The following is a 20,978-nucleotide window of genomic DNA, read 5'->3' as shown; positions in this document are numbered from 1 at the left end:
GTTAACACTACAGCTTACAATGACATTCTAGACATTTCTGTGCTTCCAACTTTGTGGCAACAGTTTGCGGAAGGCCCTAATTCCCCTGTGCACAAAGTGAGGTCCATACAGAAATGGTTTGTCGAGATCGGTGTGGAAGAACTTGACTGGCCTGCACATAGCCTTGACCTCAACCCCATCGAACAACTTTGAGATGAATTGGAATGCCGACTGCGAGCCAGGCCTAATCGCCCAACATCAGTGCCCGACCTCACTAATGCTTTTGTGGCTGAATGGAAGCAAATCCCTGCAGCAATGTTCCAACATCTAGTGGAAAGCCTTCCCAAATCAAATCAAATGTATTTGTCACATACACATGGTTAGCAGATGCTAATGCGAGTGTAGCGAAATGCTTGTGCTTCTAGTTCCGACAATGCAGTAATAACCAACGAGTAATCTAACCTAACAAGAAGAGTGGATGCTGTTATAGCAGCAAAGGGGGGACCAACTCCATATTAATGCCCCTGAATTTTGGAATGAGATGTTCGATGAGCAGGTGTCAACATACTTTTGGTCATGTAGTGTACTTTTGGTTGTGAGAGTACAGAGAACTGACAGGAAACTGGCATGTAATAAAGCAGGCTAGCAGATGGTCACACACACACACACACACACACACACACACACACACACACACACACACACTATCGGTCTCCATAGTCTGGTGATATTTCCAGGGCTGAACATGAAGCTCCTTACCCCTCTAGAGTCTGCTAACACACAGTCAATTAAACAAAGCACACAGACAGACACCTTGAAAATGCCAATACTCTCATTCACTACAAAAGAGGACAATAGCCCCAGAAAAACCCAGTGGATAATGTTATGACAGAGAGAGAGAGAGAGAGAAATAGAGAAAGAAAGAAAGAGAGAGAAAGAGAGAGAAAGAAAGAGAGAGAAAGAAAGAAAGAAAGAAAGAAAGAGAGAAAGAGAGAGAAAGAAAGAGAGAGAGAGAATGATTGAGAGAAAGAGAGAGAGAAAGAGAGAGAGAAAGAAAGAAAGAGACATTTGAAAAGGTCAAACTATCAGAGAATGATGGAAAATGACTCAGGTCGACTGAGTTTCTGTAGCTATAGTAAAAACCAACGATGTTTATCTAAAATATGAGGTAATAGATCATGGAAAGACCTATTGTTGCGCTCCCTCCATCACGCTGCAACTAAAATTAAAAACGTAACACTGACTGCCCTCCTGAGACATGAGAGGTATTAGGGGATGATGTGGCACACATGGCAGACACACACAAACACACACACGCACAAATGGCTGATGCCGGTTTCTAAATCAAGCGTAGCCAAGGCAGATTCCCCCATTCATACCACAATATATGATGTGTCCCAAATGGCACCCTATTCCCTACATAGTGTATATGACCAGGTCAAAAGTAATGCACTAGATAGGGAATAGGGTGCCATTTGGGACGCTACAATGAGTTTGATCTTGGGCCCTACGTAGTTCTGTGACTAATTAACTCCAGTATCAAGAACAGATGTTTACTTCATGCCTGATATGAACACGTACGTAGCTGAACAGACGGGCTCTCAGGTATTGGGGAACGGAATGGGAATGCACTTTAGAAGATGCACAAAAGAGTTTTGGAAGACGTTGTAACCCATTATTCCATTGACTGAGATCTAAAATCAGGCTACGCTCTATGATATGCATGATCTGATCTGAGTACATTATCTAATCTGACTACATTATCTGATTGGACTACATTATCTAACCTGACTACATTATTTGGTCAGACCACATTATATAATCTGACTACATTATCTAATCTGACTACATTGTATGATCGGACTACATTATTTAATCTGACTACATTATCGGATTGGACTACATTATCAAATCTGACTACATTATTGGATCTTAATATCATTTAATGTTTATCATGACTGCAACCCTCTAAAGGTGGTGAGGATCTCTCAGATGGTAACTATATGTGTTTCATTTGGGGGAGTGATTTTTTTGGCATCTAACCCCTGATTCAGTGTCAGCTATTCCCCCTAATGGTTAAAGGGATCCTTCAGGATGGCTATGAGGCCCTTTATCTACTACCCCAGAGTCCGATGAACTCGTGGACACCATTTTTATGTCTCCGCGTGCAGTTTAAATGAAGTTGCTAACCAGCGTTAGTTCATTTGCTAAATAGCATTAGCGCAATGACTTTGAGTCTACGGTAACTGCTAGCCTGACTTCCAGTCATTTCGCTAACGCTAGTTAGCATTAGCTCGCCTAACTTCCATCATACTGGATTCAGAGACATAAAAATGGTATCCATGCGTTCATCTGACTCGGGGAATGGCTTCATTGCCAAAAACTGGAAGGATCACTTTAATGTCAGGAGTAGACTAATCTGGTCCTAGATATGTTGTATTATTATTTATGTATTTATTTAACCTTTGTTTAACTAGGCAAGTCAGTTAAGAACAAATTCTTATTCACAATGACGGCCTTGGAACAGTGGGTTAACTGACTTTTTCAGGGACAGAACGACAGATTTGTACCTTGTCAGCTCGGGGATTCGATCTAGCAACCTTTCGGTTACTGGCACAACGCTCTAACCACTAGGCTACCTGCCGCCTCAAGCCTCCATCTCCAACTCAAGCTTTTATTGGCAGTCTCTACTGCTAGCACTGAGACCATTTGCCAAAGCTGCTTTTCACTCCTTAATTAACAATAATGGAAAGACACAGTCCCCCCCCCCCCCCCACCCCCCTAACAGACACACACATTGAAGAACAAAAACATTTGGTTTTCCCCCCACATCTTCTGAAATCTCACTTATTTTGCTTTAATATAAAAACCCATTGATATTTAGACCTCATATCACAGAGATATGACAGTACTTAACGGGTCACCCAGATGGAAGGGGGGGGGGGGGTAAAGATGTATTAAAACACTCCATGGCTGCTTCCCAAATTGCGTCCAATTCCCTTTAAAGTGCTCTACTTTTGACCAGGGCACCTAGGGCTCTGGTCAAAAGCACTGCACTATATAGGCACAACCCCAGATTTCCAATTCTCACAGATGTTCTGAATCTTATTGAAACCATGTATATCATTTCCATGTCATTATTCGATGGGGGTGGGTAGCCAATCAGGGGAGGGGCCCCATGTGTGTGTGTGCCAATGGGGCGTGATGAAACCGGGTCCACCCGGCTCTGCAGTGGTACTCCATCACCATCATTGTGCCGACACGCTGGGTGCTTTCAGCCAATCAAGGTGCTGACCTGCTGTGCTGTTCTCGACCAATCACAGCACAGTCCCGCTGTGCCTATTCAGCAAATCACTTTGCTGGCCTGCTGTGTGTTCTGGGTGGCAGCCAGGCGCCAGAATGTGTGTGTGTGTGCGCGTGAGTGTGTGTGTGTGCATGACTATATGTGTGTGCGCGAGCGTGCATGTGTGTGTGTGTGTGTGTGCTGGAATGGAATGTTGTGTCAAAGTATATTAGACAACCTGCAGAGAGAAGCTCTAATGTCTCTGCTGTTTCTCCTTGAGGATAGGAACAACACACGGGGCAGACAGGAAGGAAGTAAAACTATAGAAGTCATATCAATCGTATCAGCCTGTCAACAGGCGATGTCGGGAGAAGTCTTTCGCAAAGGGTAGAGAACATGTGTGTGTGTGTGTGTGTGTGTGTGTGTGTGTGTGTGTGTGTGTGTGTGTGTGTGTGTGTGTGTGCGTGTGTACTAGCAGCCCATACCTCAGTCTCTTGTAGTACTGTTTGACTTTGTCCAGCGAGGCAGAGTTAATCTGAGCCTGGTATTCCTCTACAGACACACTATCCCTGTAGTAATACCCTTCCATACTCTCTAGAGCTACACACACAGTGACAGAGTGGGAGAGGAGAGAGGGAGGGGGGGGAGAGAGAGAGAGAGAGAGAGAGAGAGAGAGAGAGAGAGAGAGAGAGAGAGAGAGAGAGAGAGAGAGAGAGAGAGAGAGAGAGAGGAGAGGAGAGACAGAGAGGAGACAGAGAGGGGAGAGAGACACATTACAACGTGTTACTGCAGAGATACAGCACTCTAGTTTTACTGTCACATGCACAGGACCCAGCAGGTGTTAAACAGTACAGTGAAATGCCCTGCACGCTCTTTCCCAACCATGCATTATAGAGGTAGTGATATAGATATGAAATTAAACACGTGAAATGCTAGAGAAGAAAAGAAAAAGACAAACAATTACAAGAATCTATATTCCGTATTCATAAAGCATCACAGAGAAGGAGTGCTGATCTAGGATCAGTTCCTCCCCTTCCGTGTAACCGCCTTCATCGTGATCTAAAAGGCAAAAGTGATCCTAGATCAACGTTCCTTCTCTGAGCGTTCGTTCTGATAATGGACTGCGTTCGTTCTGTTTGGCCAAGCGGGGTCTTACCCTGGGTGAACAGGACAGGGTAGATCTTGAAGCCTCCTCCGTTCCGGAGGCGCTGGGGTAGCTGGGAGAAGTAGAATGTCTCCAGGTAGAAACAGACCTTCAGGGCCTGGCGGGTCCCCTCCACCTCATACGACATGGGCATGTCTGGGAGAGAGAGACAGCAAGGTTCTAGGGCCATACATAAGCTGCGTTATCAATGCAACCCTATTCCCTACATAGTGCACTACTTTTGACCAGAGCCCTACGAGCAGCAGGTTCCATTTGGTGTGTAGTTATACAGATGGGAACATAACAGTTTTAATAAACAACATGTTATATACAGCAGGGAACACAACAAGCCAAATAGGATTGAATGAAGCTGAGCTGAATGTAATTGAAATGAGTTGAATTCCATTTACAGCAAGATAATGTTATCTAAATGAATGGAGTCGGGACAGGGGGTGATCTCCTATAGATTTACACTATGTCGTACAGGATCATGTCTCTCCATACATACTTGCAACCAGTGGTTCTCCTTCAAACTCTCTGAAGTAGAAGGTGACTTTCTCCAAGTCAATCAGAGCTACCTGAGTATCCTCCAACATGGCCTGCTCATCAGTCTGTAGAGAGAAACACAATCAGTCAACCCTCCAACATGGCCTGCTCATCATTTTTTTAAACATTTAAAAAAAAAACACATTCTTATTTACAATGACGGCCTATCAAAAGGCCTCCTGCGGGGACGGGGGCTGGGATCAAACATTTAAATATAGGACAAAACACACATCACAACAAGAGAGACAACAAAACACTACACAAAGACCTAAGACAACAACATAGCATGGCAGCAACACATGACAACACAGTGAGGAAGCAACACAACATAACAACAACATGGTAGCAACACAACATAACAACAATATGGTAGCAACACAACATAACAACAATATGGCAGCAACACAACATGGCAGCAACACAACATGGCAGCAACACATGACAAACAGTGTGGAAGCAACACAACATAACAACAACATGGTAGCAACATAACAACAACATGGTAGCAACACAACATAACAACAACATGGTAGCAACACAACATAACAACAACATGGTAGCAACACAACATAACAACATGGTAGCAACACAACCTAATAACAACATGGTAGCAACACAACATAACAACATGGTAGCAACACAGCATAACAACAACATGGTAGCAACACAACATAACAACAACATGGTAGCAACACAACATGGCAGCAACAAATGACAACACAGTGTGGTAGCAACACAACATAACAACAACATAGTAGCAACACAACATAACAACAACATGGTAGCAACACAACATGGCAGCAACAAATGACAACACAGTGTGGTAGCAACACAACATAACAACAACATAGTAGCAACACAACATAACAACAACATGGTAGCAACACAACATAACAACAACATGGTAGCAACACAACATAACAACAACATGGTAGAAACACAACATAACAACAACATGGTAGCAACACAACATAACAACAACATGGTAGCAACACAACATAACAACAACATGGTAGCAACACAACATAACAACAACATGGTAGCAACCCAACATGGCAGCAACACATGACAACACAACATGGCAGCAACACATGACAACACAGTGTGGTAGCAACACAACATAACAACAACATGGTAGCAACACAACATAACAACAATATGGTAGCAACACAACATAACAACATGGTAGCAACACAACATAACAACAACATGGTAGCAACACAACATAACAACATGGTAGCAACACAACATAACAACAATATGGTAGCAACACAACATAACAACAATATGGTAGCAACACAACATAACAACAATATGGCAGCAACACAACATGGCAGCAACACAACATGGCAGCAACACATGACAACACAGTGTGGTAGCAACACAACATAACAACAACATGGTAGCAACACAACATAACAACAACATGGTAGCAACACAACATGGCAGCAGCACAAAACATGGCACAAATATTACTGGGCACAGACAACAGCACAAAGGGTAAGAAGGTAGAGACAACAATCCATCTCGCGAAGCAGCCACAACTGCCAGTCTGCACAGAGAAACACACAACTTTGTGTGTGAGATAATGTGTGTTTGAGACAGAGAAACACAACAGTGGGTCAGCGTGTGAGAGAATGTGTGTGTCCCTTCCCTTCCCATTCTCCAAGCAGTTTGTTAACATGTTGGTGCGTGTGGGTTAAAGTGAGTGTACAGTGCCTGGTGTGTGTGTCCCTTCCCATTCTCCAAGCAGTTTGTTTACATGTTGGTGCGTGTGGGTTAATGTGAGTGTACAGTGCCTGGTGTGTGTGTCCCTTCCCATTCTCCAAGCAGTTTGTTTACATGTTGGTGCGTGTGGGTTAAAGTGAGTGTACAGTGCCTAGTGTGTGTGCCCCTTCCCATTCTCCAAGCAGTTTGTTTACATGTTGGTGCGTGTGGGTTAAAGTGAGTGTACAGTGCCTGGTGTGTGTGTCTGCTTCCCTTCCCATTCTCCAAGCAGTTTGTTTACATGTTGGTGCGTGTGGGTTAAAGTGAGTGTACAGTGCCTGGTGTGTGTGTCTGCTTCCTTTCCCAACATCCGTCACAACATCCTCTCACACAAACAACTAACACATCTGCTCCCAGGCCAGACACAAAGGAGAAGGAAACGCTTTGGCTAGTGCCTATCTGCTCCTCTGTCACACTCCTCCTCTCTCTCTCCATCTTATTCCCCCCCTCTCTAGTAAACGGTGCAGCAGAAGCATTATGTACCTACTGTGTGGTTGAAGTGTTACTGAAGAGACATTAGGGACTGACTGTCGTGTGAGAACAGAGAGTACGGTCGTCGCTTACCAGGAACCAACCACTACCTCGGAATGGTGTGTGGCAAGGTTCACCGAGAGCGGGTTTAAACACACACACACACACACACACACACACACACACACACACGGTTCGGCATGCACACACACACACACCACTGCCTTTGATTTTTGCTTGCACCTGCAGGTACAGTGCCTCTGCTTAGAGTTAAGATGTGGAGAGGGAGAGGGAGAGGGAGAGGGAGAGGGAGAGATCCTCTTACTTAATCCTGTCTCAAATGAAATGGAGTTTCACTTCTGAAATCCAGAAAATTCCACTTCTTTTCACTTTAAATGACATTTTGGCTATCTCAACCATTCAGTCAGTGTATAAATAATGATTTGAAAATATCACTGGGAAAAATAATTGCTTTCTGAGTGATATTCTTCCCTTCATCCCCTTCAGACCAGGGGGCAAAACTCTTCCTCCTCTGTTCTCTAAGTGGGTGAAGTTAGACTTGGAGATTCTCTCTCTAACACAATGACAAACTGTAGTCCTCTAGTGCACTTAAACAAAGTGCACTGATCAGGAACTGACTACAACTACGAGTTCTGCAACTATCCTAATGTAGACGTATGTGTGTGGGGATTGACAGAGGTCAAATCTGGTCAAATCTGGTTATCCTGTACTGAACTGTACCAACACAGCAGTGCTAAGCTGGGCTACAGAGCTACATAGTGTCCGGTTGCTGAACCATGGAGGGGCAGTATTGGGTGTACTGTAGGACGCTAGGAGAGCCACGTCCCCTCATTAAACAAGAGAACAGTCGCTCCTCTGAGGACAGTCGCAGTACAATGACATGGCTGTTCACAACCACAATCAACCTAACGTCACCATCCTACCCCTCTCCAGGGAGCCTGGTGCACACACACACACACACACACACAAACACACACACACACACACACACACAATCAATTCAACTCCACTGCGGGCGGTCACATACACACAGGAGCACTAAGTTTGTTTGTCTTTGTTTTGGAGCTGATTTGGCGTGGAGATGAGGTGAGGTGAGGCCACCAAGCATCTCCTCTGGTAAAGAACTAACAAGGCTTACAATATACTCTACAGTATTCTAATCTAGTTTTGAATCAGGTGCCGTGCAGAGTATTTTGAATAATGTGGAATATCTGGGGGCAACATCTTAGCATTTTTTGTGTGTTGCAAATCAATCATATTTAGCCTCAATATACAATGAGTGTCCAGGGGTGGTTGATAGCTTCCTGTCTGCCATTCATTCACCAGGTTGGGAGAGAGGAGGGACTGGAAGTGGAGAAGTAGCCCAGCGGAGGCTATCTGTTCCAGCCACCGTCGGCTTGCCTCCTGGGCCTCCTGAGGGTCCTGGGGGTCCGGGGCCTCTGGGTCTGCCTCCCTGCCTGATCCCTGGGTCTGGAGGGGGGAGTGGGGGGTTAAAATGTTAAGCTAGCTGTAGGGTTACAAAATTCCAGTAACTTTCCCCAATTCCCGGAGGATCCCGGACTTCCTGGTCATTGCCTCCTGATTCTGGAAAATCTGGGAATTTGGGGAAAGTTACAGAAATGTTGAAACGCACACACAAGCACGCCCTCGCACGCACGCACACACACACGCACACAAACTCACTGTTACCTGGTTGAGAACAGCCAGTAGGTGTTGGGAGAAGGCACAAACAGCTGCTACCAGAGACTGACAGAATACCATATCTCTTCTCAACTGGATCTCTGAGTCTAGAGGGATGGAGGGAGGTCGAGAGAGAGAGGGAGGGGTGGAGGGAGGTCGAGAGAGGGAGGGATAGATGGAGGGAGGTAGAGAGAGGGAGGGATTGAGGGAGGTAAAGAGAGGGAGGGATGGAGGGAGGTCGAGAGAGGGAGGGAGGGATGGATGGAGGGAGGTCGAGAGAGAGAGGGAGGGATGGAGGGAGGTCGAGAGAGAGAGGGAGGGATGGATGGAGCGAGGTCGAGAGAGAGAGGGAGGGATGGAGGGAGGTCGAGAGAGAGAGGGAGGGATGGAGGTCGAGAGAGAGAGGGAGGGATGGATAGAGGGAGGTCGAGAGAGAGGGAGGGATGGAGGGAGGTCGAGAGAGAGAGGGAGGGATGGAGGGAGGTCGAGAGAGAAAGGGAGGGATGGAGGGAGGTCGAGAGAGAGAGGGAGGGATGGAGGGAGGTCGAGAGAGAGGGATGGAGGGAGGTCGAGAGAGAGAGAGAGGGATGGAGGGAGGTTGAGAGAGAGAGGGAGGGATGGAGGGAGGTAGAGAGAGAGGGAGGGATGGAGGGAGGTAGAGAGAGAGGGAGGGATGGAGGGAGTTAGAGAGAGAGGGAGGGATGGAGGGAGGTAGAGAGAGAGGGAGGGATGGAGGGAGGTAGAGAGAGAGGGAGGGATGGAGGGAGGTAGAGAGAGAGGGAGGGATGGAGGGAGGCAGAGAGAGAGGGAGGGATGGAGGGAGGCAGAGAGAGAGGGAGGGATGGAGGGAGGTAGAGAGAGAGAGGGAGGGAGGGAGGTAGAGATAGAGAGAGGGAGGGAGGGATGGAGGGAGGAAGAGAGAGGCAGGGATGGAGGGAGGTAGAGAGAGAGAGGGATGGAGGGAGGTAGAGATGGAGGGCGGTATGGGGGAGGGAGAGAGGGAGGAAGAGACAGAGATAGGGGAGGTGTGTGAGAGAAAATTAACTTGTTATCGATGCTGAACACAAATTACATTAACTCCCTGGGTCGAGTCAAAAGTTTTTCAAAGTTCATTTGTGGTCAACTTTCAAGTCAGTTGGGCATTAAACATGAATTTGAAATACATGGAGTCAAAAGACAGGTGGTCTGTAGCTGAAAATAAATTGGCGGGTGCCATCATTTCCTGAAAAATAGCCTGCAAGGAGAAGTTAAGCAATCCACTCATTTTAAAATGGGTTCAGGAACCTCCAGTAGAATTCATAATGTGCTTCCTCTATGCCACATTATTATCTTTTATTAAATTTTTTGTAAGTATTTAACTAGGCAAGTCAATTAAGAACAAATTCTTATTTTACAATGACGGCCTACCCCTCCCCTAACCCGGAAGACGCTGGGCCAATTGTGTGCCGCCATATGGGACTCCGGATCACGGCCGGTTGTGATACAGCCCGGGATCAAACCAGGGTCTGTAGTGACGCCTGTATCACAGAGATGCAGTGCCGTAGACCGCTGCGCTACTCAGGAGAATCTGTTCACTCTATAACCTTGAGAAATAGGGAGATATGTGTTCTTAAGGGGGCTGTAATGGGATCATGAGGGACTTTGTCATGACAAAAATGTTCCTGTAGGTGTTTTAGGAGGGCTTAGCTAGTGTCTCAATTACCGTGTGGAGAGAGAGCTATGTAGATGATCTGCAGTTTAGTCCCTAGAATTCAATTTCACTCCTCTGTTTCATTGCAGATGTGTGTATTGAGGACACTGTGGTGTGTGTGTATGTCCCTATCAACTGTACATTGTTTTTTACATCCAAGGCATTTAAGAGGAGAGGAAAACCAACCTGTGTACTGTAGTAGGACCAAGAGCAGTCGTGTCTTCACCTCTGGAATAGTGAAGAACAAACCAAGGTTAGACTCTCAGAGACTTTAGGATACTTTGGTGCTTCTGACCCATAAAACCTGATAGGATGTCTCTCACCAGCCGCCCCGTTAGGTCTAGATAGGTCTCTACACATGTGAAGACTAACTGAAGTGATTGGGACTGAAGTGATTGGTCCACACCTTCATTACCGGTCATCTGCTCTTGGCTCTTTCCTCTTCTGATTTTTTTACTGAGACACAATTGATTTATTTCAGATAATATGAATCTGTGTGTGTTTAGTATCAATATCAAAGCCACAGTGGTGTTTGTGGAACATTAAAAACCTTGGCAGCATAGAGGCTGGGTGAGAAAGTCATCTTGAGAGGTTACACTGTTCCACTGCTTATTTCACACACAACGCCACACACACACACAAAGTCACACACACAAAGTCAAACACACAGAGTCAAACACACAGAGTCACAAACACACATACAAAGTCAGAAACAACCACACAAAGTCACAAGCACACACACAAAGTCACAAGCACACACACAAAGTCAAACACACACACACAAACAAAGTCACACACACACACAAACAAAGTCACCCACAAAGTCACACACACACACACACTCACTTTCACAGAAGTGTGATCTGATCAGGGATTTAGGCACACATACACACTTAATTCCCACACAAACACCCACTCCGACAGAAATAAATAGAGTCAGAATGTTGGATTAATACACTGCGCCTTCAGAAAGAGTTCACACCCCTTGACATTTTCCATATTTTCTTGTGTTACAGCCTGATAAAAAAATGAGGTATTTGTGTCACTGGCCTACACACAATACCCCATTATGTCAAAGTGGAATTATGACATTTTTACAAATTATTTCAAAATGAAAGCTGAAATATCTTGAGTCAACATGTATTTAACACCTAAATAAGTTAATGAGTAAAAATGTGCTTATCAAGTTACATAATAAGTTGCATGGATTCACTCTGTGCGCAATACAAGTGTTTAACATGATTTTTGAATGACTACCTCATCTCTGTACCCCATACATACAATTATCTGTAAGGTCCCTCAGGCGAGCAGTGATTTTCTAACACAGATTCAACCAGAAAGACCAGGGAGGCTTTCCAATGCCTCACAAATAATAACACCTATTTGTAGATGGGGAATAAAACCAAAAAACAGACATTGAATATCCCTTTGAGCATGGTTATTGATTACACTTTGGATGGTGTATCAATACACCCAGTCACTACAAAGACACAGGCATCCTTCCTAACTCAGTTGCCGGAGAGGAAGGAAACCACTCAGGGATTTCAACATGAGGCCAGTTACAAAGTTTAATGTCTGTGATAGGAGAAAAGTGAGGATTGATCAACAACATTGTAGTTACTCCACAATACTAACCTAATTGACAGAGTGAAAAAAAATGTACAGATTAAAAATATTCTCAAACATGCATCCTGTTTGCAACAAGACAGTAAAGTAATACTGCCAAAAATGTGGCAAAGCAATTCACTTTTTGTCCTGAATACAACGTGTTATGTTTGGGGCAAATCCAATACAACACGTTACAGAGTACCACCCTCTATGTGTTCAAGCATAATGGTGGCTGCATCATGTTATGGGTATGCTTGTAATTGTTAAGAACTGGGGAGTTTTTCAGGACAAAAAAAAATGGAATGGAGCTAAGCACAGGCAAAATCCTAGAGGAAAACCTGGTTCAGTCTGCTTTCCACCAGACACTGGAAGATGAATTCACCTTTCGGCAGGACAATAACCTAAAACACAAGGCAAAATCTACACTGGAGTTGCTTACCAAGAAGACTGTGAATGTTCCTGAGTGGCCGAGTTACAGTTTTGACTGAAATCTCCTTGAAAATCTATGGCATGACTTGAAAATGGTTGTCTATCAATGATCAATAGACAATTTGACAGAGCTTGAAGAATTTTGAAAATAATAATGTGCAAATATTGTACAATCCAGTTATGCAAAGCTCTTTGAGACGTACCCAGAAAGACTCACAGCTATAATCACTGCCAAAAGTGATTCTAACATGACTCAGGGGTGTGAATACATGTAAATTAGATATTTTTGTATTTAATTTTCAATACATTTTCAAAAATTTCTAAAAACATGTTTTCACTTTTTCATTATGGGGTATTATGTGTAGATGGGTGAGAAATAACAATATTTAAACCATTTTGAATTTCAAGGTGTAACACAGGGGTGTGGGACGTCCGGCCTCCAGGCTGTATACGGCCTACGGGACCGTTTGATCAGGCCCCTTTGCCAATTCATAAATAAAAAAAATTTTTACATAAAAAAATCTCTAGACATAATTTTTTCCACTAAAATAAAATAGTAAAAAAATTGAAGCGTCATTACAGCTCGAAACATGCTAAACTGAATGAGTTGCGAGGACAACTTGGTGTGGATAAAGTCATTGCTCTTCAGCGGGGTGTCCAACAAGCCGCCTTTACGAAACCTTGTTTAGATGGGGAAGATGTTATGCAAGCAAGTTCTGTGGTGAGCTAGCTTATCGCAAAGAAACTGAAGCCTCATTCGGAAGGAGATTTTGTAAAAGAGTGTCTCCTTGCCACTGCAGAGTTGCTAGCACCAGGCAAAGTCAAATTGTTCCAAAGTGTCAGTTTGTCTTGAAGAATTGTCACGGAGCGATAACTGACATGGCACAAGATATTGAAAAAACATTGAAGGACTCTGCAAAAAACCTTTCTCTTTGGCACGTGATGAAATGACTGACAACAAATACTGCCCAATTTGCCATTTTTTGTGCATGGGATTACTACTGAGTTTGACACAAGGCAGGAATTGCTGTCTTTGGAAGCCATGCATGGCACCACCAGCGGTGAGGACTTGTTTGAGTTACTTGTCTCGGCTATAAGCAAATTTGAGCTACGGTAAAAAAAAATGAAGTGGCTCGAAAAAGGGGTTAACAGCATTAGTGAAAAAATAAATGAGTCGTCTCAGTCTTGATCCAACTGATTTAATTGTATGCAACTGCAGCACACATCAAGAAAGTCTGTGTGCACAGTCCCTGAAGCCCGAACAACGTAATGGCAACTGTCCTGTCGACCCTCAATTTTATCAAAAGCAAAGGGCTGGATAACCGCCAGTTTAAGGAGCTATTTAGGGACCTTGAATCGGAGTATGGTGATCTGGTTTACCACTGTGAGGTGCGATGGTTGAGCCGTGGAAACATGCTCGCGCGGTTTTACGGACTGAAGGATGAAGTAAAACTATTCATGGAGATGAAAGAGAAACCTGTCGTGGAACTGAGTGATGACAAGTGGATGTGTGATTTGGCGTGAAATCGTTTGAAGCGAAATTAAAGCTGTGGCAAGTCCAACTAGAAAGGGGTAACACAGTGCATTTTCCTACTCTGCAAGGACAAGAGTCTGAGTTTACGTCAGAATATGCCGGTGAGTGTGGAAAGCTTGCGAAGGCATTTTGTGAGCGGTTTAAGGATGTGAAAAGTAAACAACTGGAGTAGAACATATTTGCAACCCCGTTTAAAGTCGAACCAGCGGATGTGCCGGATGGCCTACAACACGAAGTCATTGAGCTGCAAAGCAATAGTGAGCTCAAGCCAGGTACAACAACCTCCCTCTCCTTGAGTTCTACAAAATGTACGTTAGCACTGAGCATTTTCCTGTTCTGAGGAGACGTGCACTCATATTTGCGTCTGTGTTCGGGACGACCTCCTGCTGTGAGCAGTTCTTTTCCAAACTGACTCTTGCAAACACTCGATTCTGCTCAAGACTGACTGACACAAACCAGGAAAACCAGCTGGGAGTAGCGTCATCTTCACTGCCAGATGACATCAAATGCCTCGTCAAAGATGAGCAGTTCCAGCCATCAGATTAGAGGTGAGTTTGAACAAGTAATCATAATAACAACATTATTTACAATACTAATATTTATTTAAATAGGACTAGCACTTTTCTAAATACTCAAGGACACAAAAGTCATATTTAAACTATAAAACCAATGTCAGTGATCAGTCACATTAAAACATGAATAATGGAGAAAATAGCAAATTGTAATAATATGTCCCCCAAATTAATTGATAAATATCCAAATGGCCCTTGATGGCAAAAAGGTTCCCCACCTCTACTGTAACACAACAAAATGTGGAATAAGTCAAGGGGCATGAATACTTCTGCTCTACAACTCAGTTTAAGTGGTTTAATCTCAAACCTTTATATTTATGCATCTGTTGTGTGTGATGTTCCCGAGTTTTGTTGTATCTGGTGTGGTGTTCCCGAGTTTTGTTGTATCTGGTGTGGTGTTCCCGAGTTTTGTTGCATCTGGTGTGGTTTTCCCGAGTTTTGATGTATCTGGTGTGATGTTCCCGAGTTTTGATGTATCTGGTGTGGTGTTCCCGAGTTTTGTTGCATCTGGTGTGGTGTTCCCGAGTTTTGTTGTATCTGGTGTGGTGTTCCCGAGTTTTGTTGTATCTGGTGTGGTGTTCCCGAGTTTTGTTGTGTCTGGTGTGGTGTTCCCGAGTTTTGTTGTATCTGGTGTGGTGTTCCCGAGTTTTGTTGTATCTGGTGTGGTGTTCCCGAGTTTTGTTGCATCTGGTGTGATGTTCCCGAGTTTTGTTGCATCTGGTGTGGTGTTCCCGAGTTTTGATGTATCTGGTGTGGTGTTCCCGAGTTTTGTTGTATCTGGTGAGGTGTTCCCGAGTTTTGTTGTATCTGGTGTGGTGTTCCCGAGTTTTGATGTATCTGGTGTGGTGTTCCCGAGTTTTGATGTATCTGGTGTGGTGTTCCCGAGTTTTGTTGCATCTGGTGTGGTGTTCCCGAGTTTTGATGTATCTGGTGTGGTGTTCCCGAGTTTTGTTGTATCTGGTGTGGTGTTCCCGAGTTTTGTTGTATCTGGTGTGGTGTTCCCGAGTTTTGATGTATCTGGTGTGGTGTTCCCGAGTTTTGATGTATCTGGTGTGGTGTTCCCGAGTTTTGATGTATCTGGTGTGGTGTTCCCGAGTTTTGTTGCATCTGGTGTGGTGTTCCCGAGTTTTGTTGTATCTGGTGTGGTGTTCCCGAGTTTTGTTGCATCTGGTGTGGTGTTCCCGAGTTTTGATGTATCTGGTGTGGTGTTCCCGAGTTTTGATGTATCTGGTGTGGTGTTCCCGAGTTTTGATGTATCTGGTGTGGTGTTCCCGAGTTTTGATGTATCTGGTGTGGTGTTCCCGAGTTTTGTTGCATCTGGTGTGGTGTTCCCGAGTTTTGATGTATCTGGTGTGGTGTTCCCGAGTTTTGATGTATCTGGTGTGGTGTTCCCGAGTTTTGTTGCATCTGGTGTGGTGTTCCCGAGTTTTGTTGCATCTGGTGTGGTGTTCCCGAGTTTTGTTGTGTCTGGTGTGGTGTTCCCGAGTTTTGTTGTGTCTGGTGTGGTGTTCCCGAGTTTTGTTGTAATTGGTGTGATGTTACCGAGTTTTGTTGTAATTGGTGTGCATGTACCATATTCAGCACTAACCTTCCAACTTGGCTAATGTGTGGATGAAGGCCTTTGTTTCCAGTGTTCTGTGTGTACTGTATGGTGCACTGCCTCAAGTTTATACCTCTGTGGACTTTTACAGCAGATGGAGACATACTCATTACAAAGGCTTTTTCAAGGTCTCAGCGTGTGCATCTTACCTTCGACGAACTTGGCGATGGTGTGTGTGAGGGCCTGTACGCTGCTGGGGAGGTTCCATGGGTCCTGCTTGATGTGGACACGGAGCTTCTTGGTACAGTTAACCCGAGGATCCATCTCCTGCTGGAACTCTGACAGACAACACAACAACATGTTATAATCAGAGAACGAAAGCGTACCCAAACACGCAGCTTGATCCAATAGAGAATCAGGTTCTTAACTGAGGGACTTGATCATCCAAAAAAACATTCCTTAACCCAGGACGCTGCCAACAGGTGACTATCCAAGAGAATTACATTTAAATTAAAGGAGCATAGATTTGGTGTCTGCATAGAGCTTATTTTCAGGACAAAACGACATGCTTATGTTTGGGCGTAGGACACCTTTATTCAGAGCCTTGTTGAGGTGTCCTTAAGTAAGGACACTTTGGATGTTGTTCTGGTTAGAACGCCGATCTCCTGGACACAGAGAGGAGTAGCCAAATAGCTCAATCAGTATCCTGAATCATTTAGAAGAAAGCGGTGTGGGATCGAGGAATGATAGGAGAGGAGAGATGTTTTTTTTTTTAGACAAGTTACTTTACTGTCCAAAATCATAGCCTGTTGCCTTGAGGGAATCGGTTTGTTGCCAAAAAACTGAAGGCCTTCTTGTGATCCACCTACTAAACAAAAAAACAGGTATCTTCTTAACCAGCCTTAGGCCACCACACTGCCCACATCCCCCCTTCATCCCTCGTTGTGTCTGCCTTACAGTCACACATGAGGGGCTTTAGAGTCCTTCAAAGCCTGGGAGACACAGGGAGATGGAGAGGAATGGAGGATGAGGAGCCAAACATCTCCTGCATTATTCATCAGCGAGAAGAGAGGGGTGAAGGGATGAGAGTGGCGGAGGAGAGGAAAGAGTTCCAGACATACCTCATCATTTTGCTCCTCTGTCTGAAGGTGAGAACCAACGCCCACACACACACTCCCAAATTACCCTCACATTCTCTCTCTCTACCTCTGTCTCGCCCTCTCACCCCCAATACCTCTCTCTCCCTTTCGTCTCCATTCCTCCAGCCCAGACACTGTGGACGTATGTCTGAGTGCCAGACAGATATGATGGGATGTCTGCTAATGAATGTCTCATTAAGACTGCTGTCTTTGTTTGGTCCTATCCGTGCCTCACACACAGTCAGCCTTTATTATGGGGGGAGAGAGAGAGGCAGCAGATCAATTTAGGGTGTAAACACAGAGAGACACACACAGAGGGGTTAGATATAGTGCAGATTTTGGAGAGAGATGGGAAGTTGAATCTGTGATAACAGGATGGTGGTGAACTAGAGGCTTGTAAGGCATTTAGGGATTTGGTCTCCCTTGTGTGTGTAGTGTGTGGGGCTGTGAGTGTGTTTGGTGTGTGCGTTTGTGTTTCTTTTCTCTAGGAATGAGGAATGCTCTGCCATCTACTTTATTATCAACACACACACTACGCCAGCGATACGCTTCATCGGATCAACATAACGCACGCACACACACACACTCCTCCTAGATCAAATGCATCTGTGCTCACATGGGGCGAGAGACACAGATCAGAGGAGAGAAATGAAACATGTAAAATGTGCAAAGTGTTTGGAACGTTCTGATATTTAAAACACACATAGGGGACCTAACACCACCCCCCCCCCCCCCCCCTCCCCCACCCACCCAGACACACACACACACACACAAACACACATGGGGGACCTAACACTTCCCCCCCCCACACACACCCTGAGTCTAATAAAATATCCTCAAAGACACACAAAGACAACCAACTTTTTAGGAGAGTGTAGTAGAGGGGTATAAGCTACAGATCAGGGCCAGATGTATCCAGCGTCTCAGAGAAGAAGTGCTGATTTAGGATCGGTTATGCCTTCTCGATCACAATGAATAACATTATATGTAAGGTGGGACCTGATCCTAGATCAGCAATCCTACTCTGAAATGCTTGATACATACAGTTGAAGTCGGACGATTACATACACTTTTCGGTTAGGTCATCCACTCTGTGCATGACATGTAATTTTTCCAACAGATTATTTCACTTATGATTCACTGTGTCACATTTCCAATGGGTCAGAAGTTTACATACACTAAGTTGACTGTGCCTTTAAACGGCTTGGAAAATTCCAGAAAATGATGTCATGATGTTTTAGAAGCTTCTGACAGGCTAACTGACATCATTTGAGTCAATTGGAGGTGTACCTGTGGATGCATTTCAATGTCTACCTTCAAACTCAGTGCCTCTTTGCTTGACATCATGGGAAAATCAAAATAAATCAGCCAAGACCTGCACAAGTCTGGTTCAACCTTGGAAGCAATTTTCCAAACACCTGAAGCTACCACATCTGTACAAACAATAGTACGCAAGTATAAACACTTTAGGACCAGCCGTCATACCGCTCAGGAAGGAGACGTGTTCTGTTACCTAGAGATGAACGTACTTTGGTGCGAAAAGTGCGAAACAATCCCAGAACAACAGTAAAGGACATTGTGAAGATACTGGAGGAAACAGGTACAAAAGTATCTATATCCACAGTAAAACAAGTCCTATATCGACATAACCCGAAAGGCCACTCAGCAAGGAAGAAGCCACTGCTCCAAAACCGCCATAAAAAAGCCAGACTACGGTTTGCAACTGCACATGGGGACAAAGATCGTACTTTTTGGAGAAATGTCCTCTGGTCTGATGAAACAAAAATAGAATTGTTTGACTGTAATGACCATCATTATGTTTGGAGGAGAAAGGTGGAAGCTTGCAAGCTGAAGAACACCATCCCAACAGTGAAGCACGGGGGTGGCAGCATCATGTTGTGGGGGTGCTTGCTGCAGGAGGGACTGGTGCACTTCACAAAATAGAAGGCATCATGAGGATGGAAAATTATGTGGAAATATTGAAGCAACATCTCAGGACATCAGTCAGGTTATAGCTTGGTCGCAAATGGGTCTTCAAAATGGACAATGACCACAAGCATACTACCAAAATTGTGGCAAAATGGCTTAAGGACAACAAGGTCAAGGTATTGGAGTGGCCATCACAAAGCTCTGACCTCAATTCTATAGAAAATGTGTGGGCAGAACTGAAAAAGCGTGGCGAGCAAGGAGGCCTACAAACCTGACTCAGTTACACCAAAATTCACCCAACTTATTGTGGGAAGCTTGTGGACCCAAGTTAAACAATTTAAAGGCAATGCTACCAAACACTAATTGAGTGTATGTAAACTTCTGACCCACTGGGAATGTGATGAAAGAAAAAAAACTGAAATAAATCATTCTCTCTAATATTTCACATTCTTAATTAAAATAAGGTGGTGATCCTAACTGACCTAAGATAGGGAATTTCATACTAGGATTTAATGTCAGGAATTGTGAAAAACTGAGTTTAAATGCATTTGGCGTATGTGTATGTAAGGTGTATGTAAACTTCCGACTTCAACTGTAAAGCCCCAGGCCGCCACACAGGTTGGGGCTGTGCCAGACGGATTCAATTCAGTTCATTATTCACTACAGTCACTACAGTTACTACAGTCACTACAGTTATTCACTACGGCACCCAATTCCCTTTACAAATGCTCTACTCTGACTACATTTCTAGTCAAAAGTAGTGCACTACATAGGGAATAGCCAGCCATTTGGGACGTAGCCTTTGAAACCCACAAAAACCTAACCTTTAGAAACCTTGGCCATGACATTTATACAGAAACAAGAGATTTTCCTCCTTTTCATGAAAACAACTGTACACCATCTGATCTCCAGAATGTCCCGGCTCAGCAATGGAGATTCATGATCTATAGCCAGAATATGGAAACGATAGTGGTTTATTGTCACTCCAGGAAACTGATAGGGTTAAATATAGCAACTTTTCTTCCAGCTGCATTTCCTGTCCAGATTAAATTCGTATCTGAGAGTAAAGGTCTTCGGCTAGAACAGAAAACCTTCCTACACAATGAGATAAAACAAAAACAATTGATAGAAGATGAATGTTTCAGGCCAAGAAAACCTCCGCGTCCCAAATGGCACCTTATTCCCTATATAGAGCCCTGTTCAGAAGTAGTTCATTATATAGGGAATAGGGTGCCATTTGGGACCCACACACAAGGTAAAGCCAAAACAAGCAGAAACTGAGCCCCAAAAACTTTACTTAACAGGATATTGTTATGATGTGATCTGACAACTGTGGCTATTATATACGTATAGTAGGTCTGTATGGTGTCATCTTCACTGTTGGGTGATAAGCAGTACTGTACTAAATATGGGGCGGAATTGCAGTAAACAGCAGGCCAATGGCACAGTTCCAGATATAAGGTATTGCTCAGAGAGAAGGGAAGGGTACAGAGGGATATGAGAGGAACAGAGAGAAGGGAAGGGTACAGAGGGATATCAGGAAGTAGCAGCCCTGTGAGGGAGGCTGCAGTGTTTTCTGAGCAGGTCCTGTTTCCTCTCAAAGAGCGATGGATGGAGGGAGGGAGGGAGGGAGGGAGGAGGGAGGG

General features: G+C 44.4%; 1 protein-coding gene across 2 annotated transcripts in view; it reads right to left on the bottom strand.

The window, feature by feature from the left end:
• Positions 1-20,978, bottom strand: part of prex2 (phosphatidylinositol-3,4,5-trisphosphate-dependent Rac exchange factor 2) — a 200,733-nt gene that overhangs the window by 47,759 nt on the left and 131,996 nt on the right. For both annotated transcript variants that reach the window (XM_036944101.1, XM_036944100.1), the window contains exons 30-36: positions 16,474-16,602; positions 10,768-10,809; positions 8,901-8,998; positions 8,535-8,681; positions 4,915-5,017; positions 4,419-4,562; positions 3,748-3,862 (exon numbers count right to left, since the gene is read on the bottom strand). In XM_036944101.1, coding sequence (XP_036799996.1) covers positions 3,748-3,862; positions 4,419-4,562; positions 4,915-5,017; positions 8,535-8,681; positions 8,901-8,998; positions 10,768-10,809; positions 16,474-16,602 — 778 coding nt within the window. The remainder of the gene's footprint in view (positions 1-3,747; positions 3,863-4,418; positions 4,563-4,914; positions 5,018-8,534; positions 8,682-8,900; positions 8,999-10,767; positions 10,810-16,473; positions 16,603-20,978) is intronic.

This window comes from Oncorhynchus mykiss, chromosome 15 (genome assembly GCF_013265735.2).
Source record: "Oncorhynchus mykiss isolate Arlee chromosome 15, USDA_OmykA_1.1, whole genome shotgun sequence".
NCBI classification, from domain to species: Eukaryota; Metazoa; Chordata; class Actinopteri; order Salmoniformes; family Salmonidae; genus Oncorhynchus; species Oncorhynchus mykiss.
This window is presented reverse-complemented; position numbering and strand designations above follow the sequence as displayed.